The 19,067-nt window shown below is 44.6% G+C and overlaps 1 protein-coding gene across 2 annotated transcripts in view; it reads right to left on the bottom strand.

Annotated features, from left to right (window-relative positions):
* Positions 1–6,406, bottom strand: part of PARN (poly(A)-specific ribonuclease) — a 287,911-nt gene extending 281,505 nt beyond the window's left edge. Inside the window, exons 1-2 of one of the 2 annotated variants that reach the window (XM_073591082.1) lie at positions 6,252–6,406; positions 4,429–4,506 (exon numbers count right to left, since the gene is read on the bottom strand). In XM_073591082.1, coding sequence (XP_073447183.1) covers positions 4,429–4,506; positions 6,252–6,362 — 189 coding nt within the window. In that variant the 5' untranslated portion in view covers positions 6,363–6,406. The remainder of the gene's footprint in view (positions 1–4,428; positions 4,507–6,251) is intronic. The other variant, XM_073591083.1, reaches the window with a different exon arrangement.
* Between the last annotated feature and the right edge of the window lie 12,661 nt (positions 6,407–19,067).

The raw sequence follows: 19,067 nt of genomic DNA, 5'->3' as shown, positions 1-19,067 counted from the left end.
GTATGGAGGCACCACCACACCGTCACACTGTTCCGTTCACTAACGACCAGGAGTCCTCGGTTACCTCCCCACGGGTCTCCGGAACGATCACTTCTGCTGCTCCTGCACACTGTGATGCGACGGCAGGATCCTTGCCGCTGCTCCGCTTCTTCTCAAAGTAGGCCGCAACCCTGTGGGACACACACACCCACAGAGTCCTGCTGGCAGGCCACGCGTTCCAGGAACAAGAGACTTAAGATGGCCGCTCTCGGCCCTTTTATCTCCTCCCACAATGCAGTTCAGTTCAACACTTGTCCAGGAGCATTGTGGGTAGGTCACGGCTAAAGTTCCTTAGTAAACAATCACTTCCATGTCACTTCACTTAATCATGAAATGTAAAAGTATTGTACCTTTTCAATTATCCACAAGATGGCACTATCACAACTTATGTACTACATAACACACATATGGTTAAAAGCAACAGTTGTTAGCGCTACATAAGTATGGATTGACAGATCATCCTTTCAGTCTCAGGGGGGCCAGTGCCTCCGCCAGGATTTTCATAAATATCCTAGGGGATGAGGACAGGTCAAATGGCAGGGTCCTGAATTGAAAATGTCGGACCTGCTTTCCCCAGTTGATTGCCACCCTCAAATTTGAGAATCTTCATGGATCAGGACGAGTAAATAGGCTCAGATCGAGGGAGGCCATGAAACAATCCGGGGGAAGAATTGACTTCACGGTGAAGATAGTTTCAATCTGAAATGTCTTGTAGGTCACCCAATTGTTCAGTGACTTCAAGTTCAATATTAGGTGGAGTTTGCCCAACGGTTTCCTTACTACAAAAACTTGAGTAGAAACCGTGGTTTATTTCTTGCTGTGGCACTGAAAAAAGAACCCGTTGGTCTACCAAGTTACCAATTTGTGACAAGGCTGTCGTCTGAGGATCTCTGGGAGGCGTGGTTACGAACGTTGTCACGGGTGGAGCGCCCTTGAACTGGATTCAATAGCCTTCTCAGATTATCCTCAGTATAAATGCATTTGGAGTAGTTCCTCCCGCAATCTACCTACCAAGGGAACCAAGTCACTGGAATTTGGTGGTTTTCTTAGCAGAGGAAAACGGGACACCTTTCTGCTTACCCCTTCCCCACTGTTTTAGAGGTTGACCCTTTAGGGGGTCTGTCCCTTTGACGGCCCTTGTCTTTGGGGGGGGGGGGGGGGCGAAAAAAAAAACGTTTCCCCGTGGCTTTCTTACTTTTGATAAGAAAAGCCTTTTTCTTGTCGGCAGTACGGTCTAGAACTTTTTCTAGATCTTGCCCAAACAAGAGGTCTCCTTCAAATGGGACGCCACACAGCCTTACTTTTGAGGCCAGGTCCCCCGACCAGGATTTTAACCATAAAGCCCTGCGAGAGGAATTTACTAGGGCCAATAGCTTGACTGACTCTGCAGATGCATCTGCCATATAACCTGCCGTCTTGTGCGACATGGGAAGGGAATCAAGAATTTCATTCCTGGAGGTCCCACTTTTCAAATGGCCTTGTAACTGGTCCAGCCAGACCTCCAAATTACAAGCCACGATTGTTGTAGCCATTGCTGGTTTTAAAATTTGTCATGGCTACGTCCCATGACCTTTTCAGCAGTACCTCCATCCTCTTGTCCATAGGTTCCCTAAGGACACCCATGTCCTCAAAAGGTGGGGTGCGTTGATTTGGCGCACTGGGAAAAGGCTGCGTCCACTTTGGGCACTTTGTTCCAAATACAGGCGGAATCCTCACTTAAGGGGAATCTCCTCTTCAGACTTAGAAAAAAAAATTTCTTCTCCACCCACTCTTTTTGATAGAGAGTCTGCCAGTGCGCTGTGTACCGGAAATACCCCGCTTTGGTATTCTTTCAGGGTCTGATACATCTGGTCATGTAGGTACAAGTGGGTCTGCTCTTTGATATCTAGTGTCTCGTAGATCAACCCCAATAAGGCATCCACCTCCCGAAGTGAGAGCCTGTATCTATGTGAACTTGTCCCTTGGCTCAGAATATCTTTGGATGATGCCGTCTCATTTAGCTCATCCAAAGGATCTGATACCTCTCCCCGATTCCTCGCGCTCCTATGGGGCTGAAGTGGGGGGTGGGCGAGGGACTGCGGCTGGTTGTTTTGGGGTTTCAAGGTTTGACAGCATCGACTCTGGCCTTCATTTCTTTCTGAACATCAGAAATCAACTCTATGCATGCCCCCGTTGCCTCCTTGTAAACCAATTTATCAATACAGGGTTTACAAAGGGGCTTGTTCCACCCTTCTTTAAATTTGTTCATACATGACGGACACATCTTGTTCCCCTCCTGACCTCTCCAGTTCTTTGGGCTCAGCCTGAGACAAGAGAAGGAGAAGAGAAGGGAGGCAAAGGAAAAAAAAAAAAAAAAAAAAAAAAAAAAAAAAAAAACACACAACACACCACGACAAGCTGCTGTCAGAAAACCTTAGCTAACCAGTGGGTGTATACCTTCACCAACACCTATATGCACCCCCACCAGCCACTGATGGGATTCACATGACTCTTTAGCCTGGATCCCATCTCAAAAAAAGGGGGGGGGGGACAGGTGCCAACATTGAGACCATCACCCCCCCCCCCAGCCCTATAGCCTACCTGAGTCGGCACCACTGCCACCTGGTTCAGCTAGATCCATGCTGTCCTTGGCTCCTTGCTGGAGCATCATGCTGTGGATCAGGACCGTCCTGTGGCTGACTTTTTTTTTCGGGGGGGGGGGGGGGGGGGGATGCCTGCCATCCTTATCCATGTACTTGCAGACCTCCTCCCCCCTTTTCCTTAGGCAGCCCCTAGGCTCAGGGGAAGGAGAGCTCCCATCAAGCCTCCTCCAGTGGAGGAAACAGACTGGGGCAGAGAGACGCAAGCCGCCCTTTATGGATCTGAACCTTGTGTTTCCTGTCTGGAGGTGGAGCCTCTCTCTCTCTAGTGCTGTCCTGGACAGACGACTAGACAAAAACCCACATTCATTGATACATTTTGGGTATTCTAGGTTTTTTTTACCATTTTGCGGGCACATGCAGTTTTGGCATATTTGGTAATTACTAAAACTACCCTCATCCTCACACAGCCACGGTCAGCCGCAGAGCCACTCCTACCAAAGAGAAGGACACCTTAAACAGGGCCTCTAGCTGTAGCATTTTTAAAGAGAAAGACCTCCTCAACCTGGACAGCCAGGGACTTAAGAATGAAATAGCCAGGGGTACAGTCAGAGGTCTCAATTTCTTGAAGAACGCCTCCTCCATGTATACTGGTGGGGAAGTACTTAAATGATAAAACCACCTTCATGGAAGGTGCTTTGTCCCATTACCTCTTGTAGGGATGCACTAGATTAAAGTTGGCCACCAGGACCTAAAAACTTAGGGGAAGAGGTTTCAGGTAGCGGCAGCATAAGGTTAGCACGTACCACATCCAGAATTAACCCAACCAGGGTCCTCTGACTGAGACAGAGCTGAACGATGGTATTCCTCCTGGAAAGTTTAATCCACGGGATTTCATATCCTCCACAGCTGTCCCCTCTTCCTGAGGAATTTCCCCCAAATACCACCATTTAAAAAAATTTGGAGTGGAACGAGAGGCTCATGTTTATGTCTCAGACATTCCAAGCCAGCAAGCGCCCCTAAGAACTGATTACACTGTTGAGATATGGCTGTAGAAGATTCTTCCCTTAAAAAAACAAGACAAGGGGAACACTTTGCCCCTGAAAAAGTGGAAATGCCAGATAATAGCAAGAATTCACAGCTAATCTGTCCCATTTCAAGGATAGATTAGCCACTGCAGGGTGAACTGTGTGGGCGTCCTCTCCCTACTAGAGAGATTTGAGGGCCTACCCCATCATACTTTTCCCGCACAAGGCCATGGCTTGTTGAGGGTTACAGGGCCTGTGAACCCAGAAGGGGTCAAACCACTATAGTATGTGGCAGTTACCCCCAGTAGCCCAATGCATGTGCCAACTTCAAGAGCGATCCGTTCTCCTCATGCAAAATAGGTTCATATAGCTTAATGTGTGTCAAGCCTGGGACCAAAGAAAATGTGCTGGACTGCCCTTCTTGAGTTCTACCACCGTCACAATTGTCCCATATTAAAAGACTGCCCAGGTTACATTAAACGGGAAACTACTGTCGGGGGGGGGGGGTAACGGACTGCAACATTACTCCACTGATTTAGACAAGTACTTACCAGTTAATTTGCAGGGCCAGTAGGCCCCATCATCACCCATCACAACAGGTGCACGTGCAGGGCCTTTAGGTACTCAAACTACCCACCTTTCACTTTTACCACCCTGTGTGGACCACCTGATTATCCTTGTTTGAAAACGGTTAATCTGGTCATTGAGTTACTCACATCCACCCCCATGTAAAAATGCAGCAATGTCCCCAATTTATATGATGTATTCAGATTAATACAAACCTGAAAATTCTCCATCAATAGCCAAGAAGTCCGACTCTTCAATAGCTTGATAGATACTTGGCAACTGTTCTTTAAAATCTGCCAAAAAAAAATAAAAATGTCTTATTTTAAAGCTATTACTGGTCTCCAAAGCATATTGATGAAATCTGACAAGTTGGCCAACATTACCTTTAAACGCACAATAAGTTTTATTAGTACTTGTTTCAATATAGCTGCCCAGTGATTCATCTATGTGTGGTTGTACAGGCAGTCCATAGAAGCCTAGGAGATTGCTGCTTAATTGCACAGTACTGATCCCAAGCGACTTGTGAAAACCCATGCACAAATTTGAGTGCTGGTGGTCTGCCTGCAGCCACAATAAATGCCTCTGAACAGTAGCCACATTTAGTTGAGGGCTGTTCTACTTCGGCAAAAGAGTATACTTATTCACATTCGACAACTTATGGTTAAGCCCTGGTTAGCTATAGATTCCATTGCGAAGGAGTAGGTTATCTGCATGGTGATGATAGGGGCCTATAGGGCTCTCTCATTCTTGCACTACCATTGGGGCTATTTGGGGACTGCCTGCTGCTTTGATAAACATATATGCAGATGATTGCTGGCCATCCTATTATAAGAACTGTGAAGTCGTTATATTAATGTCTATGTTATGACGTTGGAATACTTACCCCCTTTGTGTTAGAGGATTTGCATCTGAGTGGGTGGATTAGTCCACAGGGTGGTGTGAACCTGGATTTGGGGGGGGGGGGGGGGGCGATTATTTTCCATGATTCCCGCCCTGCGTGGTTGTTTACTTTTTCCTTTTTGTACTATGCAAAAACAAAAAAACTAAAATTTGAAAAAAGCCCTGGCTCACACAAGTGCACCTTTGAAATAAAGCTACTTCATTGCAATTTCTAAGCCGTAGATCAGTGCAATTTGGATCTCCGTTATCATTGCTGCTTGCGACTTCATTTAACATGAGTCAATTCAAGTCACAAAACTGCAGGAACCTTTTTTCTGAGTCGCAACAATTTGAACAGCTCCACTGCCAAAAATAGGATGAGACTTGTCATGCGATTTTGAACTGGCAAATCACATTGGTGTGAACAAGAGCTTAGAGAACATTTGACAGGAGGTGAGGAGGCGTTGTATCACCCCCATCCATTGCATGCTTTAACCCCTTAGACCCCGCACTAGGGCATTGCAGCGCAAATCATGCAGCTGAAGCAGAGCCCAGTTTACTTGAATGGGCCACATTTGGCAAGTAGTAGCCCACGGTGCACGACAAGGGGTAGAATGCCTGCCGTGGCATGTGTACACCCCCAGCCACTGCTACCCCTGGTAAATGGGGGAGCGACAAGCCAGGCTTGTCATTAGAGACTTCAGCTTATTCAAATCACATTTGATTCTATACTGTGCAATTTGAGGCCATTCATTTTATATAGGCTCAAATCGCATCTCATTGAAAAAAAAAAAAAGTGTAGGAATTAGTATCGGTGGAGTACCTGATAAAAATTATTGGTACTCGTGCATCCCTAGTAAAAACTGCCCTCCAACTGCAAGTATAAGGGAGCCCTAAGTGATATCGCATTTGATAAATGAAGATGCAAATCTGCAAACCCAACACACAAGGGACCTGACAAGCAGGAACACTGAGGGAGCTGAATGTATGACTGGGGACAGCTGGGACTGAACTACCTCTGTCCTGTCACACACACATACATACATCTATACAAGGCATGCTGCAACTTCTAGTCCCGCTGGTAACACACAGGCTTGCCAATCTTTCACAAACAGAAAGAACATTACGCTTGTATAGTAAACCAGAAGACATCACTCACTGATCCTGGTGATTTCCATGCCTGCTCTCCGTACACCAGCACTGCCAAGCTGCCTGACCTCCCCGGCCCTTTAACTCCTCCTCCAGGTAACACTTCCGGGGCTCCGAGCATTCGCAGCTTAGAATTCCCCGCTTGTTTCTGCCAGGGCCGGGTAGGGCGTGTCCTCGAGGGACTGACCAATCGCAGGAAGCCATGAGGGGCGTTGGGTCTTACTCCCGCAGAAGCTGTCATTGCGCCGGCCGGTGATTGGAGCGCTCGCTGTGTTTAGAGGCGTGGTCTTCTTGAATGCGTACACAGCCTGTGTATGTGATGTGCAGGGACAGTCTCTTGGACTGGAGTTGGGTGCCTGGCCACCCCAATCGTTGACTTTACTATGAGAAGTTTTAGTAACCACTTAAAGAGGAACTGCAGTCTGCTCACATGATTTGTAATAAAAACATATTTGCCATGCTTCCCTCCAACCACTGAGCATATTATTCTATATATACTGTGATTCTGTACTTGTCAAATATGCTGCAGAAATCTCCCTCCACTAAGTCTGGCTGCATCCATTTTAAAGCGGAGTTCCACCCATTTAAAAGTCAGCACTACAAAAAGTGTAGCTGCTGACTTTTAATAATAAGACACTCCCCTGTCCCACGGTCAAGCGATGCAGACGTACGAAGCCCCACTCCTATCGCATTGTAACTGTGCTCGCCCGGTTGTGGCTCCACAGCCGGGCGCTCATGTGCGAGCCGCTGTGATTGGCCGGGCAATCTTCTGGGACCTGTGACGTGTCCCAGAAGATTGCAGGGAAGGGGGAGAGGTGATCTTCCTTCCGGCGCTGCAGCCGGTGTTGCCAACCGTCAGTAATTTTACTGGCAGCCAGTAAAAAATGGGCACTTTTCTCCTGCCAGTAAATGCCAGTGACAGGAAAAAGTTGCCAGTAAAAAATATGTCTGTGCCACTGGCGGGAGGAGGGTGGTACTGGCAAAGGGGTGCTTGAGCGCGTTGTGTGATGTCATGGTGCAAGGGAGCCGAGGCGAGCGGCCGGAAGCCAGTGTGCAGGTCTGCGGGACAGAAGCAAGGCAAGCTTCTGAGGGAGAGGGACTGTCAGCGCTGTTTTGACTAGAGTGGGTTGAAGGGACCACCTTGCGTGGAGAGAGACTGTCACTGTGACTTAGGAGGGGACGTGTTGGGTCGGTGATCTGTGCTGCTGCACACTGCTGTCAGCATCACTGTGAGAGTCAATTTCATGTGTGCCCGCCCATTCTAATTTCTTGCCCCCTGTCCCCGAGCTACTTACTTATCATATTAAAAATAAAACAAGAAATATGTTCTTTGCCGTAATATCTACCTTAAATTACATATTGCATACTGTACTTTTTTGTAGCCTAAATACTGAAATTTGCACTTAAAGCTGTAATTTTGTAACTTTTGGAAAAGCAAGTAAAAACTTGGCTGTGCCAGTAAATTTTGGGTGTCTTGTCAGTAAATTTCAATCTAATTGGTTGGTAACACTGCCTGCGGCCAGGGAGGAAGTGAGAGCTGGGTGCCTGTAAAAACAGGGTACCCGCTCCTCCCCCAAAAAAATGACATGCCAAATGTGGCATGTCAGGGGGTCACCTGAACCTAAAGCGGATGTTCCATTTTTGGGTGGAACTCCACTTTAACTGTCGGCAGCTGAAGCTACTATCTATTCACTTCCCGGATTTACACAGACACACAGAGGCACACCTCCAGCTCTGTAGCTCTCATTGGCCCTCTTATGACTCATCCCCCCTCCCTTCCTGGTAAACTCTCACGAGAGTGAGAGAGAGCTGTGCATGATGCCATAAACCTAGGCTAATGACCAGACAAGAAACAGGGAGTGAGCTGTATAAGCTATTTACTATCAGAAAAAAAAAACGTTTTACTATCCAAAGTTAAAACAACAAGGGCAAAAGATTTAATAGATGGAAAGATGAAAAAATGACTGAAGTTCCGCTTTAACCACTTAAAGACCAGGCCTATTTTTAAAACTTGTTGTTTACAGGTTAAAATCTTTTTTTTTTTTTTTGCTAGAAAATTACTTAGAACCCCCAAACATTATATATTTTTTTCAGACACCCTTGTATCGTTGCAATACTTTATGTCACACCATATTTGTGCAGCAGTCTTACAAACGCAATTTTTTTTCTAAAAAAATACACTTTTTTAAATTAAAAAAAAGAAAACCGTAAGGTTAGCCCAATTTTTTTTATTTTGTGAAAGATATTGTTACACCGAGTAAATTGTTACCCAACCTGTCACGCTTCAAAATTCCACCTGCTCGTGGAATGGCAAAAAACTTTCACCCTTAAAAATCTCCATAGGCGACGTTTAAAAATTTCTACAGGTTACCAGTTTTGAGTGTGGGGGATATCGGGGGAACTGGAGAAAGTGCAGAGAAGAGCAACCAAACTGATAAGAGGTATGGAGGAGCTCAGTTATGATGAAAGATTAGAGGAACTGAATCCATTCCCTCTTGAGAAGAAGAGATTAAGGGGTATATGATCAACATGTACAAATACATAAGTGGTCCAATACATATTGTGAACTTGGTGTTGAGTTATTCAGTTTAAGGCCAAACAGAGGACTGGGGGCACTCTTTACGTCTAGAGGAAAAAAGATTTCATCTCCAAATACAGAAAGGTTTCTTCACAGTAAAGCCCCGTACACACAATCGGAATTTCGGCCAGCAAAAGACCGATGAGAGCTTGTATGTGTATGCTCCATCGGACTTTTGCTGGCCGATTTTCCGCCAGCAAAAGTTTGAGAGCATGTTCTCAATTTTTCAGATGGAAAAAGTTTCTATAGGAAATTCCATTCGCTCCGACGCGCAATAAACCATGCATGCTCATAATCAAGTACAAGACGGAGCCGCTCGGTCTGGTAAAACTACCGTTCGTAATGGAGATGGCACATTCGTCACACAGAGAATTTTTAAATCTTTCAATGCAGCACATTTTCTTCTTCTTTAGAATGCTAGAAGAAGGAAGTTGTTTTGCTGCTCATATTCACGCAGAATTGTCACAAACTTATTTCTTTATTATTTCTCGTGATCTCATGAATAATCTTTTTGTTTTTAATGCCAGATCTCCATAATAATGTTTAGAATCACATTTTTTTTTTTTATTTGTTATTTTTTTAATCTCCTGGTTTTTTTTTTTTTGTTTTGTTTTTAATTATTTTATAGTGATCTCCATTTTTTTATTTTTTTGTATGTCATCTTTCCACAATACCATTATTATCTTGTATTTGTAAATCTCAAGGAGGCTGGTTGGTGTCCCTTGTTAATTTGACTTTGTATTTTTGAAATGTACCTGCCTACTCAGAAACTATCCTTTTTGAAGTAAAACACGTAGCCAAGTATTTCTGAAAACAAAATATCCATTCATTCTGGGTCATAACAAAATAAAGAGGAAGACAACGCTGGAGAAACTGGTGATATTTGCGAAGTCAGGAGTGAGGAGTCCTTATAATAGTGAGCACAATCCGGTCCAGGACTACAAGAGATCAGGAACAGCAGCAGATGACATATATGTCCCCAGGCTGTGGTCATACCACAGCCTGCATCTTTTGCCAGACCAGACTGAACCCAAGCCATCACTCTCTGTTCTTCCTTAGACGCTTCCTTCCAGGCTGTGGCTCTGGTGTTGGAGGTGTGGCAGGAGGAGGACCTGGAAGAGGACCTGGAGGAGGAGGAGGAGGAGGACCATGGTTCAACTCACAAATGTGGGTTTGTCTTGTGAGTTGGCCCCTCAACCCCTTATTTAGGGCTTTCAAGATTATTTTCTCACATGAGAGGCATTGGCCCTCCTCCATTTGCATGCTGTAATGCATACAAAGTCCTCTTGAACACTGTGGGGGGGGGGGTTCTGAGGGCTGCAGTAGCCTTCATAAATAGGCCAATTGCTGCCTCCTTCATGTTACTCCTCTTCCTGCCACTTCTTGGTTGAAGGCGGAGGGGAGGGACCTGCGATTTTGGCAGGCTACTGGGCCCGGCCACCTCCTGGCTGCCACTTTCCACAGCCTGGATGAGGCTTTCCTGTGTATGAAAAAGGGACATCATTTTAGTTTTTGGTTCATCAATCACACACAATTTTCAGCTCATGACTGTTGCAAATTGAATGTTAATAAATAGAAAAGACTATCATTCTGACCCCAGCATTTTTCATTCTTGTCCCAATCATCTGTGGCCACTACTGTCTATTGACACATAAAACACTTTGTGAAATCAGAAATTAGTGATCAAAACTAAAAAATATTTAACATCATTAATTTGACAACCAGAAATATTTTGAAGACTGCTATACCTGGCTCAAGCTGGGCTCTTCCACATGTTGCTGCCTGGAAGGCCCAGGTTGGGTGTCTGAAGCTTCAGCCGAGGTGGAAGGAAGCGTTGAAGGAAGACTGGAGAGTGCTGGCCTGGGTTCACTCTGGTCTGACAGAAAATGCAGTCATAGTACCACAGCCTGGGTACAAAAATGTCATCTACTGCAGCTCCTGATCTCAGGGAATCCTGGACCTTCTTGAGCTCCCTATTATAAGTGCTCCTCATGCCACCAATTAGGGCCTTAAATAGGGGATGTCTGCCGTGGGGATCACCGGCTTCACAAATTCAACCAATTGATCCAGCGCTGCCTTCCTCTTTGTTTGATTATTAAAAAACGGGTGGTTCAGTTGCCACAGACAGGCCAGCTCCCTGAACATATCAATATTTCTTCCTAGAAATTCCCTATCATTGAAGGATCCATTTTCTCTGCAAGACACAACACAAGACAAACCCTAATGTCAGGCTAAACTCTCCTAATCTTGACCCAATATAGGCCTCAATCTATAAGCAGTATAGGCCACTGAGGCACCAACTTCAAATTGTACCTTCATTATAACGATCGTCGCTTCCGCTACACCTTCCTCCCTCACAGTGGGAGACAACATGGCGGAGACACAGCAGGTGCTTATTAGCAGTAACGAGGAGGAAAGCCCGGAGCCAGAAACATCCCGATCCAGGAGGAGAAAATTTAAGGCCTCAAATATGTCCTTTGAAGAGATGGTGGAGATGGTCGACATATTGAAAAGGGCCGACTACGATGGGAAGTATGGACCGTACCTAAACCCAAATGTGAGAAAGACCAAGATCATGACTAAAGTTGTGAAGAGTCTGCGCTGGAATTTTGGGGTACGACGATCCAAGGAGCAATTGAGGAAATGCTGGTCAGACCTGAAACTGAGGGAGCAGGATCAGTATAGAAGAATAAAGAGAGTTCTTCTAAAAACTAAGTAGTTGTCATGTGTTCCTATTATTATTATTACTTGCATGCTGCGCCATGTGCTTTTCTTTACTGTTGTGCAGTTTAAAATGGCTACTTTAATGTTCGTGGACGGCACAGTAATCAGTCGTAGTAAACATCATTTGTTTGCCAACTAAATACAATGTTTTTGCCAGATACAGGGTTAACTACATTTGATCATGATAATTTATATAAAAATAAGTTTTGTATATTGTTGTCTAGATGTGTTTGTAACTAGAATGAATTGCAAACTTGATTCAGTGTAATGTAAGGAGAGGACACTCAGCAGTTGTTTACACATCTGGACTCAGGAGCACTAGTGTAGGACACAAGAACAAATTTTTTAGGGGGTCCCACATAGGTGCTTCAGTGGCTACTTGGGGTGTCTACATGTGTGAAAGTTGGCCAAAAAAGGTAAGTATTCCAGCTTAGTTAAGGGAATTAATCATGTCTTCAACTTGGAACGCTGCCCAAACAGACAATTGTACCCCACTTCCCAGCAATGTTTCATATTACTATTTCTGGCCTCAAATATCTGTGTGCTAGGTGTATACCTTTTTGTTTCAACATAATTGATGTACTAGGAAGAATCTAAATACCCAAAAAATGACAACTTTTTTTATTTTTAAAACACACATTTTTTACACATTTTTAAAAGCCAAATTTTGAAGATGCACATAGTGTGTCAACATGTGCTATCTGCTATCACAGGATATCAATGTACGCGTTTTGTGGCTGCAAGCCCTTCCTCGAAACTCTAGTAGGTGAGATGAAGGGGTTGCACCCCCAAAACACTTCCATTGATCCCCCATGATTGGAGATAGCACATGTTGACATTAGGCATGGGGGATCAGGAGGGAAATCCCCAGTTTGACTCCAAATTTGTGTGCATCTTCAAAATTTGGCTTTTCCAAGGGTGACATCACCCCATCTGATGAAGGCAATATCAACGAATTTTGGACACTATAATGTCTGATATTGCCTTCAGTGTTTCAATGTTGAACTTTGTAAGTACCTGAGTTGTGTATGTTATGTTTTGAAACATGCCTGTTTATGTACCCTAAAAAAATCTAAAAAAAAAAAAAAAATGAAACCAAGAATTGGTGTTTTTACCAAAAATATGTTTTACAATGCACATGTACATGTGCACAGAATAAAAGATTTGATACTCAACAATGTGTGGCTTCTTCTTTCAATGATAATTAACAGCTTTTGTGTTAAGTTGGTGAAGTTGGTGTTTACAGTGACAATGGGTGTTATTTAAATTATGGAAAAACCACTTGGCACTACAAGTCCACCAGGAGAAACTAGTAGACAGCAAAAATAAACCCAAGCAGTAAATGAAAATCAAGATTTTATCTGATAAAATAGAAAATGTATTCCAAATTTGGTGGCAAAGCAATGGCCCCCTACCCGTAAAATATTGGACATAATTTTCTCTCACTTCATGGGCACTTTGGGGGTGGAAGCCAGGACAGCCTGCTTCCAGGGCCGTCATTGGAACTTCTGAAAGTCCGGCCTCAGGACCAACAGAGGCAACATAACTAGCATTATGTTTTTTAAGAAAATTGTGCAGGATGCAGCAACTCAAAATTATATGGTTCAGTTTGTATTCCGCCATATTTATGGCTGTTTGAAACAGGCGGACCGGCTGGCCAGGATCCCAAACGCATTCTCCACGACTCTTCAGGCTCTGGCCAGCCGGTAATTAAAAACCCTCTTCTCCAGGGTGAGGGTCCTCTGGGGGAATGGCCTCATCACGTGGTCACTCAGACCGAATGCTTCATCTGCAACAAAGACAAATGGCAGTCCTTCCATGTTCTCCTCTGGAGGTGGCATTCCCAAGCCACCACTCTCAAGACGTCAGTAGAACTCGGTCCGGGCAAATACTCCACCATCCAACATCCGGCCATTCCTCCCCACGTCCACATATAAATGTCGCCGACACCACCGCCATCAACACAATACTATTGAACCCCTTGTAATTGTAATAGTATGACCTCGAATGGGGTAGTGGGATGATGTGGATGTGTTTCCCATCAATTGCCCCTCCACAGTTGGGAAAGTCCCACCGCTCAGCAAACTGCGAGGCCACAGTCTGCCATTCCTGTGGCATTGCAGGAAACTGTGTAGTCAAACAAGAAAAAAAAAAAAGTCATTTTGCACATAAACATTACAAGCAGATTAGACACAAACATTCTTGGACAACATCAGTATAACATTTATTTGAAGGAGTATTTAAAGGCCAAAATATAAGGTCCACTTATCAGATTCCTCACCCTCTCTGATGGCCCATTGTAAAAGTTTTAGGGGGGGAGATGTTTTGGACAGGTAACCCTCTCCACTTCATTGAGAGCTGAATGCATAAATAATGTGTTTTACTTTGGCCAGACCCTCCTTACTTACACTATTGGCAGCCCACTGGACAGGTAAGAAGTGTCATAATAGAAAAATCTAAATACACACTGTACAAATTGAAGCACATTTTTACAATTGACACAAAAAATGAGAACAAAACTTTAAACAGTACCATTTGAAAGTATTCAGGCAGGCCCTTTCACTACAAGCTTTGGGGAATTTATCCATAAATATGACCACAAAAGAGGTGGGTATAGTGTGTATGGGTTTGGCAAAGTCAGCAGATAGAGGATTGGTATGGGTTGACTTAGTGGTTGGGGGAGGGAGGGTTCCAAATGAAGTTTGGGACCCCAAAAAAAGGCCTATGGGACTCTGCCTGAATTTTAGGACACAAATAACATTTGTACACATTTTAGGGGGTGTTTAGGGTAAAGCACTACAATGGAGCTGACAAAATACATGTTAAAGTGGATGTAAACCCAATGTCATCCTTTCTAAACTACTGCCATAGGGGTTATCTATAAGGATATACATGCCTCCTGCATGTATCCTTACCTGTCAAATGTCTCCCCTCTGTCTGTTATGAGATCCGAAAAACTGCATATTCTGTGGGTGGGTCTGTTGTCTGGAGCTCGGTGGATGGAGTCATGATGTCAGTAGACTCCCCACCCACCTCTACACTCCCCTGTGTATTTCTAACACTGAACTTCTGCTATGATCTCTAACATCCAGTGAAAAGACAGGAAAATAACCACATGACTTCAGCATGCCAAATCATGCTGAGGTGTGGAACAGCCAATCCCTGCAGAGCTGCTGAAGAAAGGAGTGGGGGAGGGAATTAAAAAATACTGCCTGTGTCTTAGGCTGTCACTCACAGCAAGGGGGAGTATTTGACAAAGTTTTTCTCAGTTTGTCAAGAATTGTCTCACTGAACAACAAAAGGGGATTGCTCAGAGATGGATTAACTCTGTATGGCAAGACTGGGCTCAAATGATAGGAAATCTTATACTCTACAGTATGATTTTTTTTTTAAATTTCGGGTTTACATCCACTTTAAGTGACTAGGCTAAGTGTATATGGGCCCAAGGTAGCATGCTGGGGAGGTTAGTGAAGGCAAATATGCATGAAGGACAAAAAAGGAGCATTAAAAGCTTCCAGCATGCATGAGAACAAAGGGGACATTCACAGCATATTATAATCATGGTAATTAAGGAATGATGAAAGAAATACAATACATTAGCAAACATTAAATACATATAATGTGATGTTAAAGGAGAAAACTTACCCTAATATAGTCCTTCTGCAGGACCTGGATGATGGCAGAACAGGTCTCTGGAATAATGATCTCCCCGTCGCCAAGTACCACAAGGTGGCGACTAGCCTCTGCTCCAGAGTGATGGCTTGCCACATGCAGGTATGCTGCCTGCTAATATAAGGGGACAGCAAAGCCAACAGACGGTGAAAAATGGGGTCCGTCATCCTGAGAAAATTCCTGAAATCATCAGGATTATTCTCACAGATCTCACAAAGCAAAGGCATGTGCAAGAATTGGTCATGCTGGAGCAACCAATTCTTGGTCCATGAACTCCTCCCCACCCTGTTCATGGACTGGGCTTGGGTCAAAGTAAGAACCCCAACACCAAGCCCCTGCATAGCACGAACTCTACGACAAGCACGTACCCGCAACATGGCTTCAAAACGGTCGGCTGGTCAGAACGAACTAACAGAATGCACTGAAGAACAGCAAGGCCTGTGAAGAGCGAGCTGAAAATCAGAAACAAGCGGACAAGAACACACTGAAAAACAGATACGAACTGTCTACATGCACTGAAAAGCAGATACAAACCCACAAGCACAAACTGAACAGCAGTAAAACGATCTGAAAAGCATGATTCTGCAAAGCGTAAATCGTCGCTCACCAAACTTCTACTAACACAAGATTAGCAGAAGGAGCCCAAAGGGTGGCTCACTTCGTATTGAACTGCCCTTTTAAAGTCCCGTCGTACGTGTTGTACGTCACCGCGTTTTTGGAATTTGGTGTGACCCTGTGTATGCAAGACAAGTTTGAGTGGAATTCCGTCGGAAAAACCATCATAGCTTTTTCCGACAAGAAGTCCGATTGTGTATACAGGGCATAAGAGTTGTGAAAATGTGGAATAGGCTCCCTCCAGGGGTGGTTCTGGCAAGCTCAGCCGATTGCTTTAAATAAGGCCTGGATTCTTTCCTAAATGTACATAATATAACTGGGTACTGACATTTATAGGTAAAGTTGATCCAGGGAAAATCCGTTTGCCTCTCAGGGGTTAAGGAAGGCATTTTTTCCCCTGCTGTAGCAAATTGGAGGATGCTTTACTGGGGTTTTTTTGCCTTCCTCTGGATCAACTGTGGGTGTAGGTTTGTGTATATGAGATTGTATTATTTTTTTTTGGTTGAACTGGATGGACTTGGAACCTGACTAACTATATAACTATATGTAACTATGTAAATTACAGAGGAAGTATTTTGCTAGAATGATTGTTCTTGCTCTAACGATCGCAGCGATACCTCACATGGTGGTTTGAACACCGTTTACATATGCGGGCGCGACTTACGTATGCGTTCGCTTCTGCGTGAGAGCACTGCGGGACGGGTTGCTTTAAAAAAAATTTTCTTACTTATTTTACTTTTTATTTTTTATTTTTACACTGTCCCTTTAAAAAAAAAAATGTGATCACTTTTATTCCTATTACAGGGAATGTAAACAATCATTGTACAAGAAAAAAAGCATGACAGGACCTCTTTAATGTGAGATCTGGGGTCAAAAAGACCTCAGATCTCACATTTACACTTATGCCCTGTACACACAATCGGACATTGATCGAATATTCCGACAACAAAATCCATGGATTTTTTCAGACGGATGTTGGGTCAAACTTGTCTTGCATACACGCGGTCGCACAAAGTTGTCGGAAAATCCGATCGTTCTGAACGCGGTGACGTTAAACACGTAGCCAAAAGCTTTCGTCTCTTAAGTTATTCTGAGCATGCGTGGCACTTTGTGCGTCGGAATTCTCCACACACGGTCGGAATTTACGCGAACGGATTTTGTTGTCGGAAAATTTTATAGCCTGCTCTCAAACTTTGTGTGTCGGAAATTACGATGGAAATATCCGATGGAGCCCACACACGGTCGGAATTTCCGACAACAAGCTCCGATCGCACATATTCCGTCGGAAAGTCTGACCATGTGTACAGGGCATTAAGTGCAATAAAAAAAAAAAAAATTTTAATTTTTTTTCAATGAAAAAAAATTTCTCCTTTAAGGCCGGCCGTTGGCCAGAAGTGACGTTTGACGTCGCTTCCGTCATCGAACGCCATTGAGTCGAGTGGGGGGCCATCATTCCCTTACTCGACTCACAGCCTCTGAGGGGAAATGATCGGATTGTCTGGTAGGCGGCGGAGACGGCAAGAACGCAGAGGGAGGGGGGTGGGCACCTCTCCCGCAGCTGATAAAAGTAATCTTGCGGAAAATCCGCCACGTAGACTACTTTTATCTTAAAGAGGTCCGCCCGCCGTTTCAGAAAATACCGGGGTTATGGCAGCAAAATACCGACGTACAATGACGGAGGTTTGCAGTAAGTGGTTAAGGTTCTGTCTGTGTTGCTAATTTGTGGAGGCAGTAACTGTATGTGGTGAATGGGTTTGCCTAATGTAGCAATAATAATGTTGCAATCACACACGTGCACGTTTTTTGTGCACAGTGACTTTGCATTAAATTAAAAATAAAGGTAAAACTTGTTTTGGATAGAATAAGGTAGATTTAGGCGTGTGTCTAAATCTATCGCTCATCTGAAGTGCAATCTGTATTCAGATGACCGCAATGAACAAGATCTCAGGAGACACCGAGAGGCCGACGGAGGAGATTGACGTCTGACTTGTAAAGCCACAGGGTCGGTATGTAACCCACAGACATTTTAAGTCTGCTACTTACAGTGCGGGACAATACACACCATTTCAAAGCTAGCGCCTGACAAGAGCTTTGACAGAAATTGTTTCACTATGACAAAATTTAAGGTACTGTGGTAGACTCACAGCACTACACTGAGCCCCAGTTCAGAGGGGCGGGTTATTTGGTGCCCTGTTGGCACAAGTTTACCGAACGACTCTGGGCGTGGGGATGGAATGAGGGAATTTACCCCATTCCCATGCAAGTGTGATGCACGCACCTGACAGACCAGTTTCAGTTAGTTTTTTACGGTCCCAATGGCCACACTGACGCACTTTGTTCCAGATCTCTCTCCCCTCTACTTCTACAGACGAATCACGCTACCACGCCAAATCAATGCCGACTGCAATTCGAAAGAACTGTGTACCCATAGTGTGCCTGCAGACTTTTCACTGCCCGGGATCAGGGCGATGCGGCCCTCAGGCACTGGACATAACATTTTACCACACCTAACATGGCCACCACCCCCGTGGTGACCTGGAATGTCCGTGGTGTTCATGACCCACTGAAATGCACTATGATAAGCACATGCCTGAAAAAATTTCATCCTTCTATAGTGAGCCTCCAGGAGACTCACCTCACAAAAGATATGACCGGATTTCTGCAATATTCCTGGGTGGGCAAGGCTTACCATTCCACTCACACCGCATATTCGCGTGGGGTGAGTGTACTGGTACACAAATCCTTGGCCTACCAGGAATTGGACACAGTCATAGACCCTTTGGGTAGATATGTATTTCTGTACTGCAAAGTGTTTACCTTAACAGTGATATTTGCCTTTGTGTATATACCTCCCCCATTCTCTAGAGAGATATTGCAGCTTCTTTTGTATTACCTGGTCAATAACGTACCCACACTGATTATGGGTGACTTTAATGGCTACCTGGATCCCGGATTGGATAGACATCCTCCAGCTCAGCCAGGGAGCAGAGGCACCATTCTGAGCCGATTGCTGCAGGAGGTGGGCTGGACAGCTGTGTGGAGAGCAAAACACCCAACAACTAAACAATTTTCATGCTTCTCCAAAACTAATGGGTCGCTATCTCCCGTTGACCTTTGCGTAGGGTCTCCAAAACTCTTAGCTATGGTCACCAGGGTGGAATACTTCCCCAGGGGGATGTCTGATCATTCCCCACTAGTTGCACACCTCACTACCCGTCCGGTGGCCTCCCTGCCCAG

This window comes from Aquarana catesbeiana, linkage group LG06 (assembly GCF_042186555.1).
Source record: "Aquarana catesbeiana isolate 2022-GZ linkage group LG06, ASM4218655v1, whole genome shotgun sequence".
Lineage (NCBI taxonomy): Eukaryota > Metazoa > Chordata > Amphibia > Anura > Ranidae > Aquarana > Aquarana catesbeiana.
Note: the sequence above shows the minus strand (reverse complement) of the source record. Positions and strands in the feature narration are given on the sequence as shown.